Source organism: Lepisosteus oculatus, chromosome 27 (assembly GCF_040954835.1).
Source record: "Lepisosteus oculatus isolate fLepOcu1 chromosome 27, fLepOcu1.hap2, whole genome shotgun sequence".
NCBI classification, from domain to species: Eukaryota; Metazoa; Chordata; class Actinopteri; order Semionotiformes; family Lepisosteidae; genus Lepisosteus; species Lepisosteus oculatus.
In genome coordinates, this window is record NC_090722.1 from 6,934,670 (window position 1) to 6,953,711 (window position 19,042).

Below are 19,042 nucleotides of genomic sequence, written 5' to 3' on the forward strand. Positions count from 1 at the left end.
TCAGCGCTGACAGAGGTGCAGCAGAGTGACTGTAAACACACTTCAAAGCCCGAGTGTGTTTCCACTGAGTTCACACCAGCCTCTGCCTGTCTGCCTGATACTCGCTGGCCTCCCTTTACTGGAACTGCTCTCCTGCCAGCAGCTTCTGTGGTGCAGCATGGTAATTACTCAGTACTACCCAGTGAGAACAGGGTAAAAGCACAGTACAGTACAGGGCAGTCCAGTGAGATCAGGGTAAAAGCACAGTACAGTACAGGGCAGCCCAGTGAGATTGGGGTAAAAATGCAGGATGATTGGTGTGAATCAGAAAGCTGATGCTGTGACTGACAGGGTGTACTTGTACTCTGGACACCTCATTCACGATCATTATAACACCGACTGGGACACTGGTGCAGGGTGTCGTACAACAGGAACTTCGAGATGTGGATCATAAATAAACACACAAAGTAGCAGGTGAGCGGACGGAGGGGTCCGTCCGGGCGTGGAGGGGGGCAGCGTCTGATGGCCACGGGGGTGGCACACAGGATCGCACAGCTACCTGTCACACCCACAGAGGGCTCAGCGTTAATACACCAAGGCTGTGTCAGTGTTGTCGGTACTGGTGGTAATGTGTGGTTTGTGAGATGGCCCGTGAGCCGCTGGCTGCTTCATGTGTGGCGGGCGAGGAGCACAGGAAGCTGTTGAAAACATCACGCAGGACACAGGCTCACGCATCACGCTGACTTTATTCACAACCGATGCGCAGATCGGCGCCTCCAGGGCGCTGGACAGCACCGGCAGCACGTCAACACAGCAGAACTCGAGAATAAATCTATAAAACTGACGAGTAAAAATCCAAACTGCACGGAAGAGCTCTGGACACAAACTGTAAATAACCACTGAAGATAAAAGACACTGTCGGCGGGTGAGCTGTAGAGGGCGCTGAACACCACACAACACAGGAGGACTGAACACTACAGCACAGGCTGCGCACTACTGAACACCACAGAACAACACAGCACAGACTGCACACTACTGAAGACCACACAACACAGGAGGACTGCACACTACTGAACACCATAGAGCAGCACAGCACAGACTGCACACTACTGAACACCACAGAACAACACAGCACAGACTGCACACTACTGAACACCACACAACACAGGAGGACTGCACACTACTGAACACCACAGAACAACACAGCACAGACTGCACACTACTGAACACCACAAAACACAGGAGGACTGCACACTACTGAACACCATAGAGCAGCACAGCACAGACTGCACACTACTGAACACCACAGAACAACACAGCACAGACTGCACACTACTGAACACCACAAAACACAGGAGGACTGCACACTACTGAACACCCTATAACAGCACAGCACACAGGAGAACTGCACACTACAGAAGACCAGAGCAGTCCAGAGAACTGCGCACTGCTGAAGCCCAGCTGTCAGCGGACTGGGATCTGAGGGCTGAGCAGCAGGGGGCGCTGTGGCACTGCGTGGCGAGGGCTAGGCGGTCTGGCCGGTCCCGCCGGGCCTGGCGTACCGCACCTCGCTGTAGGTCAGCCTGTCCTCTTGTCTGTCCTGGCGCCGCCGGCCCGGCCGGCCCGCGGGCTTCAGGTCCAGGTGTGCGTAGGTGACGCCCCCATAGGTGTCCGTCTGCAACACAGCAGGGTCATGTGTCACACACCTCCCAGCAACACACAACACCTCGCAAGAAAGCACAGCACTGCACAACACTCACTACACTGCACAACACTACACAACAACGCACAGCACTGCACAATACTCTGTACCTTGACCACTCTATTCTTACCCTCCCTTGGCCTGAACCACCCAGATTAAATATAAGTACTTTTGTTAAGGTGTATAAAGTCTACACACACTGGTCACATGACACCACACTCACCTCTAACCCAGGTACAAGAGCGCCCCCATTTGTCTGCCTCGAGTCTGCAACAGAGGAGCACAGGACGAGCAGAGCAGTGATCCATTCTCATGAGCAATACGAATCAATCCGTCTGTTCTCTATCTGTGTGTGTGTCTGTGTGTCTCGTGAGCAATACGAATCAATCCGTCTGTTCTCTATCTGTGTGTGTGTCTGTGTGTCTCGTGAGCAATACGAATCAATCCGTCTGTTCTCTATCTGTGTGTGTGTGTGTCTGAGCTGGTGTGTGTGTGTGTCTTACCTCTGTCAGAGGGTGAGCGATTAATGGTCAGGTAGGAGATACTGCCGATCAGAGCCAGCAGACTGAGGGCAGAGAGAGAGGCCAGGACAGCTGGGTACAGAGACCCACTCGGACCCGGGCACCTCTGGAGCGCAGTCAGCTGACCTGTTCGAACAGCAGGGGGCGACACCTCACAGCTGTGTGCTGTAATACCTTTATCCTGACACACTGTAGTGTTCTCAATAATAATGGGGTGAGGGGTGGGTGATGGGTGATGGGTTGTAAGGGATAGGTCAGGGTGGGTGATAGTGGGTGTGGGGCTGGAGGTGGGAGTGTGAGAGTAAGAGGTGGTAGGGAGTGGGTAAGAGGTGGCACATGGGTGAGGGGTGAGGGGTGAGGGGTGATGGGTGAGGGGTGATGGGTGAGGGGTGAGGGGTGAGGGGTCGGTGAGGGGTGAGGGGTGAGGGGTGATGGGCGAGGGGTCGGTGAGGGGTGAGGGGTGAGGGGTCGGTGAGGGGTGAGGGGTGAGGGGTCGGTGAGGGGTAAGGGGTCGGTGAGGGGTTGAGGGGTGAGGGGTCGGTGAGGGGTGAGGGGTGAGGGGTGAGGGGTCGGTGAGGGGTGAGGGGTGAGGGGTCAGTGATGGGTGAGGGGTGAGGGGTGTGTGGTAGGTAAGGGGTGTGTGCTGTGTGGGTGGGTTTACCTTTCCCCTCGAGGGTGCGTGACGAGACGTTCGGGCTCTGATGGACGCTAGCCCAGCCTGTCCGGGCCTGGCAGGACCACGGCCCCCCCTCGCTCCACTCCTCCTCCGAGACGTTCAGGCGGCTGGTGACGCGGTACCTGCCTGCCACCCTGGTGGTCTCTTCCAGCGCCGGGCGCTCCCTCTCGGCCCCCAGCCAGCTCACCTGAGCCCAGGGCAGCGCCAGGCCGCTCACCAGGCACAGCAGGGCCAGGCCCTCCCCGCGCCGGCCGGGCCGCACCAGCACCGAGACGCTGGGGCTGTCCGCGGGGGGGTCTGCAGGGGGAGAGAGGCAGCGCGTGGCACGTGATGAGCGCAGATTAACGGGGACCCCCAGAGAGCCAGGCAGCTGGCACTGCAGCCTGCGTTAGAGCTGCATCAGGATCTCACGTCGTCTTGCAGAGCCCAGCGCATCACCCCAGAGAGCAGCCGGAAACCCAGGGTGGGTGGGGTGCGGCTGTGTACACGGCTCTGGGCTGTGGGGCTCGGTTCTGGCCGGGGGCACATTCTGTGAGGAGTTTGCATGGTCTGTCCGCGTGGGAGTGGGTTTTCCCCAGGTGCTCCTGTTTCCTCCCACCTCCCAGACTCCTGCTGGCTGGGTCACTGTTGTCTCTAAATTCCCCTGGTGTGTCCCTGTGTGTCCCTGTGTGTGTCTGTGTGTCCCTGTGTGTGTCTGTATGCATCTGTGAGTGTGTCCCTGTGTATCTCTATGTATATCAGTGTGTGTCTGTGTGTCCCTGTGTATCTCTGTGTATATCAGTGTGTGTCTGTGTGTCCCTGTGAGTGTGTGTCTGTGTGCATCTGTAAGTGTCTATGAGTGTCCCTGTGTGCATCTGTGTGTATCTCTGTGTATATCAGTGTGTGTCTGTGTGTCCCTGTGAGTGTGTCCCTGTGTGTGTCTGTGTATATCAGTGTGTGTCTGTGTGTGTCCCTGTGTATCTCTGTGTATATCAGTTTGTGTCTGTGTGTCCCTGTGTGTGTCCCTGTGTATCTCTGTGTATATCAGTGTGTGTCTGTGTGCCCCTTTTTGTGTCTGTGTGAGGCAGTCAGATATTAATATTATTCCAATAATACTCCTTATGTTTATATGCAAATATCTTATGATTGTGGCTTTATTGTAAACGTCTGTAGATTGTTGTTCCATGTTAATTGTATTTGTTTTGCTTTGGCAACACCGATTGTACTCCTCGACCATGTCAGTGAAGCGCCTTGAGTTGAATTGAATTGTCAGTGAAGCGCCGGGCGCCCAGAAGCCCGCAGCCGCCCGGGCCGCAGGGCGGAGTAAAAGCTCGCTGTCTCTCCCTCGGACCCGGTCCCTCCCTCCAGACCCGCCGGGCCCGACAGAACGTCTTGGAGCCTGTCGGGTTTTGCTCTGTGTGGTTTTTGCCAGCAATCACGACATTTAAAACAGGAGGAAAATCTTGTTCCTCTTCTTCGTCGCTGGTTTTATTACAGAAATAACGTCTCATTTTCTAATTTTACGATTTTCCATCCACCCGTGTTCTTCCCGCTTCGCCCGGCACAACGTGAGTGTCAGTCACAGGACAAACACACACACTCACAGACACACACACTGGTCAGCACACAAGTCAGTCACGGGACACACACACACACACACTGGTCAGCACGCCAGTCAGTCACGGGACACACACAGACACACGCTGGTCAGCACGCCAGTCAGTCACGGGACACACAGACACACACACTCACACCAGCTCCCGGGTTCCCTGTTTTTCCCTTTGTCCCTGAAAAGCCAGCACGTGTCTGGACTGTGGGACGGAAACTCACATGAACACGGGGCATGGGGAGAACAGACAGACCACCAGGGCCCCAGCGCTCTAATGCTGTTGTTGTTGTTATTATTATTATTATTATTATTATTATTATTATTATTATTATTATTATTATTATTATTATTATTATTATTATTATTATTATTAGGACCGGGTGATATTACAGTACAGCAGATACAGCAAACCGGTCACAACCCAGGGGAGAATATTTCCTCAGTCTGTCCGGCTGCTCGACGCCACCCCGCCGTTTCTTGCAGGAAGCCAGAGCGCAGGCAACATCAACATGGCTGGGCCGCCTGTTCCCCACTCCCACCACCCTTTGTGTAAAGAAGCGCCGCCAGTCCCGACTGGAGGATTGCACACGACTGCGTTTCGAATGAAACCAGGGTGTCGGCTTCGACAGCTTGGCTGAGGCGCCTGTTCCCCACTCCCACCACCCTCTGTGTAAAGAAGCGTCGCCAGTCCTCACTGGAGGATCGCAAACGGCTGCGTTTTGAAAGAAACCAGGGCGCAGGGCTTCGAAAGCATGCCTGGGCCGCCTGTTGCCCACCCCCACCACCCTTTGTGTACGGAATGTGTGCGCAGGTGTCATGGCGCGCCTGCTGCTCTCAGTCTCTCCCGATCTGCCGCGGGTCTAGCCCGGAGTCCACAGCCTGCGAGACCCGGCTGTCCTCCCGCCCAAGGCGACAGACGCGCGTCCCCCCCCCCGGGGAGCCTGGCAGCCTCCTGCGAGGCGAAGACACGCCGACAAACCGACCACCCCCCCGAGCCATAGCGTCCCCGGGGCTGCCCGCGCCGGCGGGCTCGCACCCAGCGCCGCCGACCGGGTCTTCTCTGGGCTCCCCGGCCCCGGACAGCCCCGGCACGGCGCGGGGCGGGCGGGTTCTTACCTCCGACGACGAGGACGGTTCCGCGGTCCGTGAAGGCCATGTAGCTGCTGAGGTGCTCTCCGCAGTAAAACACGCCGGAGTCGGCGGGCCGGGCGGCGTGCACCGTCAGCTGGACCCGGTTCGAGTCGATTCTGGTGCTGCTGTATCGGCAGCCGGTGTTCTGGTTCAGTTTGCAGTCCGTGTTGAGGATCTCCAGCTTCCCGTTCGGGTCCATTCGGACCCAGCGGAGGAGCTCATCGAAGCAGCTCTGCTCTCTGCTACAGGTGCAGGGTACCGTGGCGTCCTGGCCCGGCTGGGAAAACACCCAGACCCTGTCCTGGGCCGGAACCGCTGAGGAACAAACAGAGCCCGCCAGGTTCGGCTTGTGTAATAATAATAATAATAATAATAATAATAATAATAATAATTATTATTATTATTATTATTATTATTATTATTATTATTATTATAATTGCACAAAAAATATATGAGCAAAAGCGATTTTAATAATAACAGCAACAATATATGGTCTCATACTCTTATTTCACTTTAGCAACGATAATAATACAATTAGATCAATAGTAATTTAACAATTAATTATTAATAAAAGCTATTTGTTTTATTGCGGTTTAACAGACAAAACGACAGAAATGATATTAATTAAATATAATAATTAATAATTTAAATTAATAATGTTAATAAAGTCTAATATCATTATTGCACATGAACAACAATAATAACAGTAATTTTAATAATAACAGTACGAATATATTATCCAGATCTAACAGTATTAATGTTCATTAGCAAAGACGATGATAGAAGTGCAACAGTAATTTTAATAACAATGGTAATGATATATCAATAAGATCTAATCGTGTAATTGCACATTAACAACGAAAATCAGAACAACAGCAATTTGAAAAATAAGAACAGCAAAAATAGACTAATAAGAATAAATCTAATATTATTACTGCGCATTAACGATAAAAACATTAGAAAAGCAATAGTCATTTAAATATTAACAACAAGAAAAACATAAGAAATAAAAAGGATACGAAATATGATTATAGGACATGAATAATAATGTTAATGTAATAATCATCATTTTGGTTTAATCGTGCGTGCAAATAAATAAAAACAGGACTAAAATATTAGTAACCATAATAGATCTATAAAACATAACAACGTTGTAAATGAACAATACTACAATAATATCTGTGTACTGTAGTAATTATCAGTAGTACTGTAGTAACTCGACGGTTATTCTGTGATTCTATGAGCGGACACGATTCAGAAAAGGTGATTCTGTTTAAAACAGTTTTACTCCTGTCTGTCTGAAGAGGCCGAATCGTCGAAGTTCTAACAGGCGGAAAACGACACGCTCGTCTTTAGTGTGGAAAGGAGTTTAAGGACTGTCGCTCCGTTCAATCGCCCGAGCTCTCGGTCAGGTTACAGCTGGCTTCGTCTCCAGTGATTGTTAGTCGCGACCGGAGCCGACACAACGTACAGTATAGGCTGAATATTTAAAAATCTCCTCAATTAGTATTATTATTTTTTATATTGACCACACAGTTACAAAACTCTGAAGAGAAAACATGGAACTCACCTTGAACGACAAACTGAAGACCGAGGAGCAGGACAAGGGAGCCCATAGCGGACCACAGCCTCATGTGCTCGGGGCTGTGTCGGCGGGTCGGTGTGTCCGGGGCTGTGTCGGCGGGTCGGTGTGTCCGGGGCTGTGTCACTGTGTCGGTGTGTCCGGGGCTGTGTCACCGTGTCAGTGTGTTAGTGTGTTCGGGGCTGTGTCAGACTGACTGAGGCGGTGTGTTCAGCACTGCGTCAGTGTGTTCAGGATCGCGTCAGCGTCTGTGTCAGAGAGCCAGAGGCGGTGTGCTCGGGGCTGTGTCGGTGTGTTCCGGACTGTGTCAGTGCGCGTTGTGTTCTAGACTGGCAGTGTACAGTGTGTTCAGGACTCGCGATGGAGAGTCCGTGTGAACTGTGCTCAGGGCTCACAGTAATGTATCACTGGGCTGTGTCAGTATGCAGTGTGCAGTGTGTTCAGGATGGTGTGTGCGGTGTGTTCGGGGCTCTGGGTGGTGTGTGTTGTGTACAATTTGTTCAGGGCTCTGTGTCAGTGTCAGTATGCAGTGTGTTCAGAGCCTGTGTGCTGTGTGCAGTGTGTTCAGGGCTCTGGGTGCTGTGAAGACAGTGCAGTGTGTTCAGGGCTCTGGGTGCTGTGTCAGTATGCAGTGTGTTCAGAGCCTGTGTGCTGTGTGCAGTGTGTTCAGGGCTCTGGGTGCTGTGAGGACAGTGCAATGTGTTCAGGGCTCTGGGTGCTGTGTGCAGTGTGTTCAGGGCGCTGTGTGCAGTGTGTTCAGGGCTCTGGGCTCTGTAAGGACAGTGCAGTGTGCAGTGTGTTCAGGGCTCTGGGTCCCGTTTGCAGTGTGTTCAGGGCTCTGGGCACTGTGAGGACAGTGCAGTGTGCGGTATGTTCAGGGCGCTGTGTGCAGTGTGTTCAGGGCTCTGGGCGCTGTGTGCAGTGTGCAGTGTGTTCAGGGCTCCGGGCGCTGTGAGGACAGTGCAGTGTGTGGTGTGTTCAGGGCGCTGTGTGCAGTGTGTTCAGGGCTCTGGGCGCTGTGTGCAGTGTGTTCAGGGCGCTGTGTGCAGTGTGTTCAGGGCTCCGGGCGCTGTGAGGACAGTGCAGTGTGCGGTATGTTCAGGGCGCTGTGTGCAGTGTGTTCAGGGCTCCGGGCGCTGTGAGGACAGTGCAGTGTGTGGTGTGCTCAGGGCGCTGTGTGCAGTGTGCAGTGTGTTCAGAGCTCCGGGCGCTGTGAGGACAGTGCAGTGTGCGGTGTGTTCAGGGCGCTGTGTGCAGTGTGTTCAGGGCTCCGGGCGCTGTGAGGACAGCGCAGTCGGTGACTCTCCCCCTCAGCGGTGCCTGCGGTCTGCACCCCAGTCTCTCAACATCACACGGGTTCGCGTCACACGAGAGTCTGGGGGTCGCGTGCACGGCTGAAACGCAGAGCGCAGCCCGGCTCGCGTGCCTGTGTCGTCACGGGAGCAGCCGGGCCCGCCAGGCTCGTGCCTTTGTTGTGTGCTAACGGCAGGTGCCAGATCACTGTCTCGAGCTGGAGACACTTGCACTTCTAAAACTGCTCGAGCTTGAGCGAGATCGGTGCGTAACCCACGCGCGCACACCCCAGCAGCGAGAATTAGTATTAAGTGTTACAATCATCACACCCGGATATTTCCGGCAGTTTGGGGAGTTATTTCGTTGTGTGTTGTTTAATATCCGTGTGTCAGTGCACCTGTGTGTCTGTGATGGAATCGACGTTTTAAATGAACTCGCGGGCGTCGTCTTCTGCATCAATAAGTACCGAACTACTGGTGTGGGGCACGCGGTGTGGAGTCCCCACGAGTGAAGTCTGGTTAGTGGCACAGAGACAGGTGCGGTTTCTGTTGCACTGGGAGAAATACTCTAGGATTAGACAAGCATTTATTCCCCAAATCACACATCTGATCCCAGAACTCCCTCTCCTAGACTCCTCCCCCCACAGGGGGGAGGGAGTCTATCCCAGACAGCAATGGGCTCAAGGCAGGGTCCATCACAGGACACACACACACACACTCACACACACTCTCACCAGGGCCAGTCCATCACAGGACACACACAGTCACACACACACACCCTCACAGGGGTGTAGAGGGGTGTGTGTGTTTACTGGTACAGTAGGGTAGGGAGGTGTGTGTGTTTACTGGTACAGTAGGGTGTGTGTGTATGTGTTTACTGGTACAGTAGGGTAGGGAGGTGTGTGTGTTTACTGGTACAGTAGGGTGTGTGTGTGTGTGTGTTTTTACTGGTACAGTAAGGTAGGGAGGTGTGTGTGTTTACTGGTACAGTAGGGTAGAGGGGTGTGTGTGTGTATTTACTGGTACAGTAGGGTAGGGGGTGTGTGGGCTCAGTGGTCACTCAGTTCCACTGTCATCAGCGCTGACAGAGGTGCAGCAGAGTGACTGTAAACACACTTCAAAGCCCGAGTGTGTTTCCACTGAGTTCACACCAGCCTCTGCCTGTCTGCCTGATACTCGCTGGCCTCCCTTTACTGGAACTGCTCTCCTGCCAGCAGCTTCTGTGGTGCAGCATGGTAATGACTCAGTACTACCCAGTGAGATCAGGGTAAAAGCACAGTACAGGGCAGCCCAGTGAGATCAGGGTAAAAGCACAGTACAGTACAGGGCAGCCCAGTGAGATCAGGGTAAAAGCACAGTACAGTACAGGGCAGTCCAGTGAGATCAGGGTAAAAGCACAGTACAGGGCAGCCCAGTGAGATCAGGGTAAAAGCACAGTCCAGTGCAGTAAAGCCCAGTGAGATCAGGGTAAGAGTACAGTTTCAGTGTAGTAAAACCCAGTGAGATCAGGGTAAAGGCACAGTCCAGTGCAGTAAAGCCCAGTGAGATCAGGGTAAAAATGCAGGATGATCTGTGTGCCTCAGAAAGCTGATGCTGTGACTGACAGGGTGTACTTGTACTCTGGACACCTCATTCACGATCATTATAACACCGACTGGGACACTGGTGCAGGGTGTCGTACAACAGGAACTTCGAGATGTGGATCATAAATAAACACACAAAGTAGCCACAAGGTAGAAAGAAAAGTGCTCTTTATTTACAGTATGTAGAAAGTTAACAAAACAAAACACACCAAAACAAAAGTTAAAGTATTACTGCTGTAGAGGCTCTGTATTACAGCTGTACAGGGCTGTACAGGTCTGTTTTACAGCTGTACAGGGCTGTACAGGGCTGTACAGGGTCTGTCCTGCGGTGGGCTCTGGCCTCCTGTCTCTGGATCTCCGCTGAAAGTCCACCTGAATGTAGGTCACCAGCTCGTCCTCACTGCCCCTCCTCTGCGCGGCGCAGAGAAATGTCATTACAATAACGCACTCATGAGACGAGTAAAAGAGTCCAGAGCCCGTGGAGGCGCCCGTCTCACCTGCTGCGGGACGTCCTGGTGGGTCCGTCTGCGACTCTCCCTGCCAGCTGCCAACACAGGAGAGGGGGGTTACTGTGGGCACGGCCCAGGCCCTGGGCTCACAGGTCCAGACGCCAGTGTCCAGCCCTGCGGTGTGGTGACCGCACGTGGTGCTGACCTGCGCCGGTGTCACAGGTGAGCGGACGGAGGGGTCCGTCCGGGCATGGAGGGGGGCAGCGTCTGATGGCCACGGCGCTGGCACACAGGATCGCAGCGAGGAAGAGGAGGCAGGCCGAGGGAGGAAGAGCGAGGAGGAGGGAGCAGGACTCTGGAACAACACAGACAGGGGTCACCGGGACAGACAGCAGGCAGACAAGGAGAAAGAGACAGAAAAACAGGCAGCAGACAGCCAGAGACGGACTGACAGGCCGACAGGCAGAGACAGTTAAAGAGGCAGAAAGAGGGGACAGAGGAGAGGAGACTGGCAGGCTAAGAGACAGACAGGCAGCAGACGGGCAGACCAAGAGACAGACAGATAGACAGAGACATAGAGACAGACAGGCAAATAGAGAGACAAACTAGTACACAGGCAGACAAGCAGATAGACAGAGGAGACAGAGAAATGGACAGAGCAAGAGACAGACAGGCAGACCAAGACACAGACAGGCAGCAGACAAGCAGACCAAAAGACAGACAGACAGCAGACAGGCAAACCAAAAGACAGACAGGCAGACCAAGAGACAGGCAGCAGGCAGACCAAGAGACAGACAGCAGACAGGCAGACCAAGAGACAGACAGGCAGCAGACGGGCAGACCAAGAGACAGACAGACAGCAGACAGGCAAACCAAAAGACAGACAGGCAGACCAAGAGACAGGCAGCAGGCAGGCAGACCAAGAGACAGACAGCAGACAGGCAGACCAAGAGACAGACAGGCAGACCAAGAGACAGACAGCAGGCAGGCAGACCAAGAGACAGACAGGCAGACCAAGAGACAGACAGCAGGCAGGCAGACCAAGAGACAGACAGGCAGACCAAGAGACAGACAGCAGACAGGCAGACCAAGAGACAGACAGGCAGACCAAGAGACAGGCAGCAGACAGGCAGACCAAGAGACAGACAGGCAGCCCAAGAGACAGACAGCAGACAGGCAGACCAAGAGACAGACAGGCAGCCCAAGAGACAGACAGCAGACAGGCAGACCAAGAGACAGACAGGCAGACCAAGAGACAGGCAGCAGACAGGCAGCCCAAGAGACAGACAGGCAGCCCAAGAGACAGACAGCAGACAGGCAGACCAAGAGACAGACAGGCAGCAGACAGGCAGCCCAAGAGACAGACAGCAGACAGGCAGACCAAGAGACAGACAGGCAGACCAAGAGACAGACAGACAGCAGACAGGCAGACCAAGAGACAGACAGGCAGACCAAGAGACAGACAGACAGCAGACAGGCAGACCAAGAGACAGACAGGCAGACCAAGAGACAGGCAGCAGACAGGCAGCCCAAGAGACAGACAGGCAGCAGACAGGCAGACCAAGAGACAGACAGGCAGACCAAGAGACAGACAGACAGCAGACAGGCAGACCAAGAGACAGACAGGCAGACCAAGAGACAGGCAGCAGACAGGCAGCCTAAGAGACAGACAGGCAGCAGACAGGCAGCCCAAGAGACAGACAGGCAGCCCAGGAGACAGACAGGCAGCAGACAGGCAGCCCAAGAGACAGACAGGCAGGCTGTACCCTCCCTCAGCAGGGCCAGTGCTGAGATGTTCCGGCTGTGGTGGACGGTGTCTGGGGCAGTCTGCACCTGGCAGGACCACAGCGCCCCCTGGCTCCACTCCTCCCAGGACAGCTTCAGGGTGCCGACGACCCGGTTCCCGGCCGGCCCGCGGCCCGACTCTCCCAGTACCCTGCGCGGGACCGCGGGCTCCCTGGGCAGACCCGACTCCCGCCAGCTCAGCTGGACCCAGGACTGCCGGAGCCCGGCCGCGGCGCACCGCAGTGCCACGCCCTGCCCGCGGGCACCACCCTTCGCCAGCACCGACACCTGGGCGCCCTCTGCTGGCGCACCTGGGAGGGAGGAGATCAGTCTCACGTGCCGGGCTCATTCCTGCACTTCTCCGGCCCCCTGCCCCCTCCCGTCCAGCGGGAGAGCAGCCCAGGGGGGCTGCTGCTGGCAGAGCTCTGCCCCCGCGTCCACAGACGCCTCCGAGCAACGCCCCCCCCCGAGCGAGAGGCGGGACACGGGCTTGGGGACCGGCTGGTACATCTCGGAAACAAAATGAATTCGCTGATGCAACAGAAGAAAAAAAAAAGCCAAATTCCCAATTAGGCACAAAACCGTGAACTTTGCGAAAGTACTACTCTCACCACGTTGTCGCAAACTCGCGTTCGAGTTCCCACGAACTGCGACGGGATGCGGCCCTTCCTGCTCACTAGTCTCTGTAACGACTAAGGTACTAGCGAGCAGAAAAAGACAGCAGACATTGCACCGCACACATGTTCCCGCGTGATCTGCACCACAAGTTTACAATGAAGTGGTATTTAATGTCGTCTCGAAGGCGAGAGCAGTATTTCTGCTGGGTTAAAAGAGAGGTGTTCGCAAGCCTGCTGGTTTACCGGAAGTCTTCTTGCCTCGGTCTGAAGTGCACAGCAGAGCTCTGCGCATACCTGGACATCTCGCCTGCTTGGTGAGAAACTGGAGGTTTAACAGACCACCACGTACATGTTCCTGTTATTGTGGTTTGAAACGCGCTCGTCAGCGCTGGTTCTTTCTGACCCCGAACCACGAGAGCAGCGTGGCTCTTGCCCTTCAAAGGGCAAGCATGAGAAGCCAGTCTTGCACTGGCTAAAAAAACAGAAGGCGCTTCTACTGTTCTTGTGAGAAAGGCAGATCGCGCCAGGTTCTGTGAGGGCTGTGTGTCTGTGTGGAGCAGTGGCGGACAGCGGGCAGTAGGGGGCGGTGTTCTGGACCCGGACTCACCGGCTGCTGTCACTATCACCGCCGTGGGGGCGGCGAACCTCAGGTAGCTCCCGCTGTACTCGGCGCAGTAATACAGCCCCGCGTCGCTGCTGGCGTTGACGCGGACGCGCAGGGAGAAGAGCTGCCGGCCGGCAGGCCCTCTGTCGCCACCCCCTCCGCGGCCGCCGTCCAGCTCCCTCAGCCCGCCGGCGGGCCCCCCGTCTCGAAACCAGCGGACCTGGTCGGCCGGGACGGCGGCGGGCAGCTCGCAGGTCACCTGCACGTGGTCCCCCGGCCGGGCGAGGACCCGAGAGGCACCGCTGGGGCAGACTGGAAACGACACACGCACACGGGTCAGCGCTGGGCAGGGCTGGAGTCTAGTCCAGTGCAGGGTAGAGTAGTCTAGTCTAGTCTAGGGTAGAGTAGTCTAGTCTGGGGTAATTTAGTCTTGTCTAATCCAGGGCAGTGTAGTCTGGTGTAGTTTGGAGCTGTCTAGTGTAGTTTAGTCTAGTCTAATGTAGAGTAGACTAGTCTAGTGTAGTCTAGTCTAGTGTAGAGTAGACTAGTCAAGTACAGTCCAGTGTAGTGTAGTGTAGAGTAGACTAGTCTAGTGTAGTCTAGTCTAGTGTAGTCTAGTCTAGTGTAGAGTAGACTAGTCTAGTGTAGTCTAGTCTAGTGTAGAGTAGACTAGTCTAGTATAATCCAGTGTAGTGTAGTGTAGAGTAGACTAGTCTAGTGTAGTGTTGAGTAGTTTAGTCTGGAGTAGTCTAATGTAGTGTAGTCTGGTGTAGTGTTCAGTTGTCTACTGTAGTTTAGCCCAGTGTAGTCTAGTGTAGTCTAGTCTAGTGTAGAGTAGACTAGTCTAGTATAATCCAATGTAGTGTAGTGTAGAGTAGACTAGTCTAGTGTAGTCTAGTATAGTGTAGTCTAGTCTAGTGTAGAGTAGACTAGTCTAGTGTAGAGTAGTCTAGTCTAGTGTAGTGTAGTGCATAATTCCAAATAATTCCAAAACAGAATAAAAAGGACATCAAGCGTTTAGTGATTACATGATTGATTTGCTTTAAACTACAATGTCCCCCCCCCCCCCCCCGTATTAAAGTTCAAGTTCACATTTATTTGTCATTCCAGCCACATACAAGCACACAGTGGAACGAAATATCGTTCCTCCTGGTCCACAAAGCAAATACAGGCAGGGCACTGACATTGAGATTGTAGACAGGAAACACACAGGGCAAAGTGCAGACAGTGCAGATCACAAGGCAATACACAATTCAATATCCATGTTATAAAACGAGTGATTGTCTAAGATGGTCATGTATCCCAGAAGTCATTCAGCAGTTGTAGTGCCCCGATACTCCGACTGCTATTCTGCTAATACAATATTAACGCAAAGGAACAAGTAAAGGCTTATTCCCTGCTGAAAAGAGATGAGAGAACACACAGTCTCGGCTGTGAAGCCTTCCTCAGGTGTGACCTCTCTCCTCAGAAGGAATAGACCTGTTACTCGCTCCTTTGCAGACTACGCATGCTGATGCAGCTGCCCACCTGAACTACAATATGACTGTTTGGCAAATGAATTAGAATTTGCCACTTCTGGCAAATCAGCACTGATCTTACTTCAAAACACAACGTTTCCCAACTGCTCTGCGTCCATGTGAGCCGATCCCGACAGGAGCGTGGTGAGATTTGTGACTTGTTCCAGGAATGTAGGGGTACAGGACTCTGCTCCCCCGACTTCACCCCGTGCAGGTGAAGAGTCTAGGCTGTCACAGCTGAGGGGTATCTGCTAGTCCCCAAGCCCACCCAGTGAGACTGCACTGGGGGGACTTGTCCCCACACTGAAAGCTGGTATGAAGCTGCTGTTTAAGTCATAGCAGTTGGCATTTTCAATTATGGTGGGCATTTTTAAATTAATTACAGGCATTATTACATTTGTTCCAGTGGGACTTAGCAATCAACCACAGTTGGAATTATTAATTACAGTTGGCATTATTAAATTAATTTATCACAGTTGGAATTATCGATTACAGCTGCTATTATAAATTAATTACAGCTGGAATTATTGATTACAGTTGACATTTTTAAATTAATTACAGTTGGTATTATTCGATTAATTTGAGCAGGTATGTTAAATTAATTACAGTTGGTATTATTCGAATAATTTGAGCAGGTATTTTAAATTAATTTTTGTTGGTACTATTTGATGAATTACAGATGGCTTTGTAAATTAATTACAGTTGATATGATTAAATTGATTACAGTTGGTGTTATTTGATGAATTACAGTTTGTGTTTTAAATGAATTTATAAATAAATTTACAGTATAAATAAATTAATGTATAATACATTTTAAATTAATGTTAAATTAACAGTCCGCACTATCAAGGTCACAGATTTACAATGTTAATACGACAGATTCGATGAAAATCCAGCCCGTGTATCGTTTCCTTTTTAATAAATCAGCACAGCGAGGAGAATTCAATAAAGTTAAATACTTTTTTAAATGCGCTGGTTTGAGGTGTGGGGCGGAAGAGGAGATATCATTAAAATATTCACGAACAATAAGAAAATAATATCAGTTCTGTTCTCCGTGTACAAGACATAGTCGTCTCTTACTTTACTGCTCTGAAACATAAATCCGATAGTCTATAGAAACTCTCCTGATCGGATCCCTTAATCTCCTGATCATCCATACAGATGATCGAGACAGTCGGTCTGTCCTCTGTCTGTCCCGGCCCTGACCCTCGTGTTACAGATGATCGAGACAGTCGGTCTGTCCCATGTCTGTCCCGGCCCTGACCCTCGTGTTACAGATGATCGAGACAGTCGGTCTGTCCCCTGTCTGTCCCGGCCCTGACCCTCGTGTTACAGATGATCGAGACAGTCGGTCTGTCCCCTGTCTGTCCCGGCCCTGACCCTCGTGTTACAGATGATCGAGACAGTCGGTCTGTCCCCTGTCTGTCCCGGCCCTGACCCTCGTGTTACAGATGATCGAGACAGTCGGTCTGTCCCCTGTCTGTCCCGGCCCTTTGATTGACTTCATAATAAGGAATAAAAACAGATTTTCGAGACCCACGCAAGACGGCTTACGTCTCAGAGACGGAGCCGGTCGGTCTTACCGGCGCACAGAAGAACCAGCCAGGCCAGGCGGACAGACATCCGTGCCCTCTCTCCCCTCTCCACGGACACGCCGCCCCCACGCCACGGCCACGACCCCCTCACAGGGGCCGGAGCAGGCTCGCTCTCTGTCATCCGAGAACCAGGGTATCTTCTGCGTGCGGGCGAACAGGAGGGCGCAGGCCGGTCTCTGACTCTCACTCGCAGCCGGTCAGGAGTGGCGAGGCCGTGGGCTCTCAGCGAGGCGGACTGGAGACTCCTGCGCGGTCCCACGGGGCGCCCAGGTTCCACGCAGTTTCGCGCCTTCGAGCGATCGCTGCGATTGCGACGCCCCTTCACCTGCGGGGCGAGTTTGCCCTCAGAGGCGAGGAGGAAGAGGAGGAGGAGAAGGGGGAGGAGGTGTGTCTCTGCAACTTCTGGCGGTTCGGGCGCGCGCTGGTTCGGTTCGGAGGACCCGGGCAGGACAGCCGCGCTCGTGCGCTCCTCGTGAAGACACGGGGGTCCGGCCGCCGGCAGATACAGGCGGGAGGGGTTTGATAATCAAGCGTGCGTCTCCGTGGGGGTGGGAGTGGGTCTAGAATGACAATGCTAACGCAGCACCAGAAAAAAAGATCCAACCTGTGGGTTTTTTTTTAATCTCAATGGTTTATTGAACGTCAGATTATACAAAGGAGAAAAGGAATGCAAAAAAAGAGAATAAAACATACAGAACAATTCGCTGTCCGAGGTCATTACAAATCAGAACACAAGTCACAGTTTTTACATACATCAGTTGTGTCTTGTGCCTTGTTATTGTTTTTTTTATCTCAATGGTTTATTGAACGTCAGATTATACAAAGGAGAAAAGGAATGCCTTGTTATTGTGGAACTACTCAAGTAATATTGGAGAGACATCCAGACCACTTCGTGTCGTGAATATGATACCGACAGAGTGTTCCTAACAGATTAATTATAAATAAATGTTCTTTTTCCATATTACACGTTCTAGTCCGCTGTCAGTATAACAGACACGTCTGTCCTGCTCTCCGTGCGGGCGGGCGGAGTCGTCTCTGTGGTTAATGCTCTCGGACACGGGTCCCACGTCCTGGTGCGTCCTCAAGCCCGCTTCTCCCCGGACGGGACACGCACACACTCCCGCCAGCAGCCGGCCCCTGGACACGGGGGGTGTCCACGCAGACATCGCCCCAGATCCGCAACCGACAGACCCCAATACTGCTCCTACCGCGTCGGCCCCGAGCCTCGTCAGCGACAAGCCCTGCTGTATATAGCGCCTTTCAAGGAGCGTGAGTGGACAGTGACTGCACGCAGGACAGTGGGGTGTGGGGAGAGACGGTTTTTTCTCGGGGGGACGTTCATTCCTGCCTCGCGCAGGCATCGCTTTGTGCGTCTCTAACCGGTTGTGTATCGCGGGCGTGTGTGTGTGTGTAGGTGCCTGAGTGTCCTGCAGCGAGTTCCTGTGTGTGTGTGGGCGCAGGCCTCAGGTGGGTTTTGGGGTCACCGCGCTGTGTGAGGCGCGCGGCCGACCGCAAGCCGCCCCGCCTGCGACAGTCAGCGCGAGAGCGGATACCCATCCGCCGACCACGCGGCTGCGTGTCCGGCGCGCCTTGTCACCTGTTCGCTCCGAGCGCAAAAACTTTCCGTCTGCTGAGACTGCGAGGTGACTCTGGGTCTAAAAATAACCCTCACTGGCCTGAAACACACTCAGAATGGGAGGCTGCGGCTGGAGAGCCGCCGAAAACAGTTTCATCACTGTTCGTGACTTCGGCTCTCACATCCAGTCTAATCGATATTCTCTGATCCTAAAGGGTCAAGCGAGTGATAAAACTATCCTGACTGTCATACAGAATTACAAACTACATGTTACAATAGGAGCTACAGTCCCAGTGCAGTAGAACAGTCTGTTACAGTAGGAGCTACAGTCCCAGTCCAGTAGAACAGTCCTGTTACAATAGGAGCTACAGTCCCAGTGCAGTAGGACAGTCCTGTTACAATAGGAGCTACAGTCCCAGTGCAGTAGAACAGTCTGTTACAGTAGGAGCTACAGTCCCAGTGCAGTAGAACAGTCTGTTACAGTAGGAGCTACAGTCCCAGTGCAGTAGAACAGTCCCGTTACAATAGGAGCTACAGTCCCAGTGCAGTAGAACAGTCTGTTACAATAGGAGCTACAGTCCCAGTGCAGTAGAACAGTCCTGTTACAATAGGAGCTACAGTCCCAGTGCAGTAGAACAGTCTGTTACAATAGGAGCTACAGTCCCAGTGCAGTAGAACAGTCCTGTTACAATAGGAGCTACAGTCCCAGTGCAGTAGAACAGTCCTGTTACAATAGGAGCTACAGTCCCAGTGCAGTAGAACAGTCTGTTACAATAGGAGCTACAGTCCCAGTGCAGTAGAACAGTCCTGTTACAATAGGAGCTACAGTCCCAGTGCAGTAGAAC

General features: G+C 52.9%; 2 protein-coding genes across 3 annotated transcripts; both read right to left on the minus strand.

Moving 5' to 3' along the window:
* Window positions 1-706: 706 nt before the first annotated feature.
* LOC107076381 (uncharacterized) lies at window positions 707-7,648 on the minus strand. Of its 2 annotated transcripts, XM_069185505.1 has the most exons (6): window positions 7,168-7,581; window positions 5,583-5,912; window positions 2,864-3,175; window positions 2,185-2,328; window positions 1,905-1,948; window positions 707-1,654 (listed from the first exon to the last, which is right to left on the minus strand). In XM_069185505.1, the coding sequence occupies exons 1-6, from the start codon at window positions 7,229-7,231 to the stop codon at window positions 1,505-1,507; spliced, it is 1,044 nt and encodes a 347-aa protein (XP_069041606.1). In that variant the 5' UTR covers window positions 7,232-7,581; the 3' UTR covers window positions 707-1,504. The 2 variants fall into 2 exon arrangements, with proteins under 2 accessions (XP_069041606.1, XP_069041607.1); XM_069185506.1 differs by lacking the exon at window positions 2,185-2,328 and having other exon boundaries at window positions 7,168-7,648.
* A 2,557-nt stretch (window positions 7,649-10,205) lies between these two features.
* Window positions 10,206-19,010, minus strand: LOC107075393 (uncharacterized). Its single transcript, XM_015336438.2, has 6 exons — window positions 16,610-19,010; window positions 13,513-13,821; window positions 12,270-12,599; window positions 10,709-10,858; window positions 10,552-10,598; window positions 10,206-10,465 (listed from the first exon to the last, which is right to left on the minus strand). Exons 1-6 carry the CDS (start codon window positions 16,740-16,742, stop codon window positions 10,283-10,285), a joined length of 1,152 nt encoding a protein of 383 aa, XP_015191924.2. The 5' UTR covers window positions 16,743-19,010; the 3' UTR covers window positions 10,206-10,282.
* Window positions 19,011-19,042: the final 32 nt, after the last annotated feature.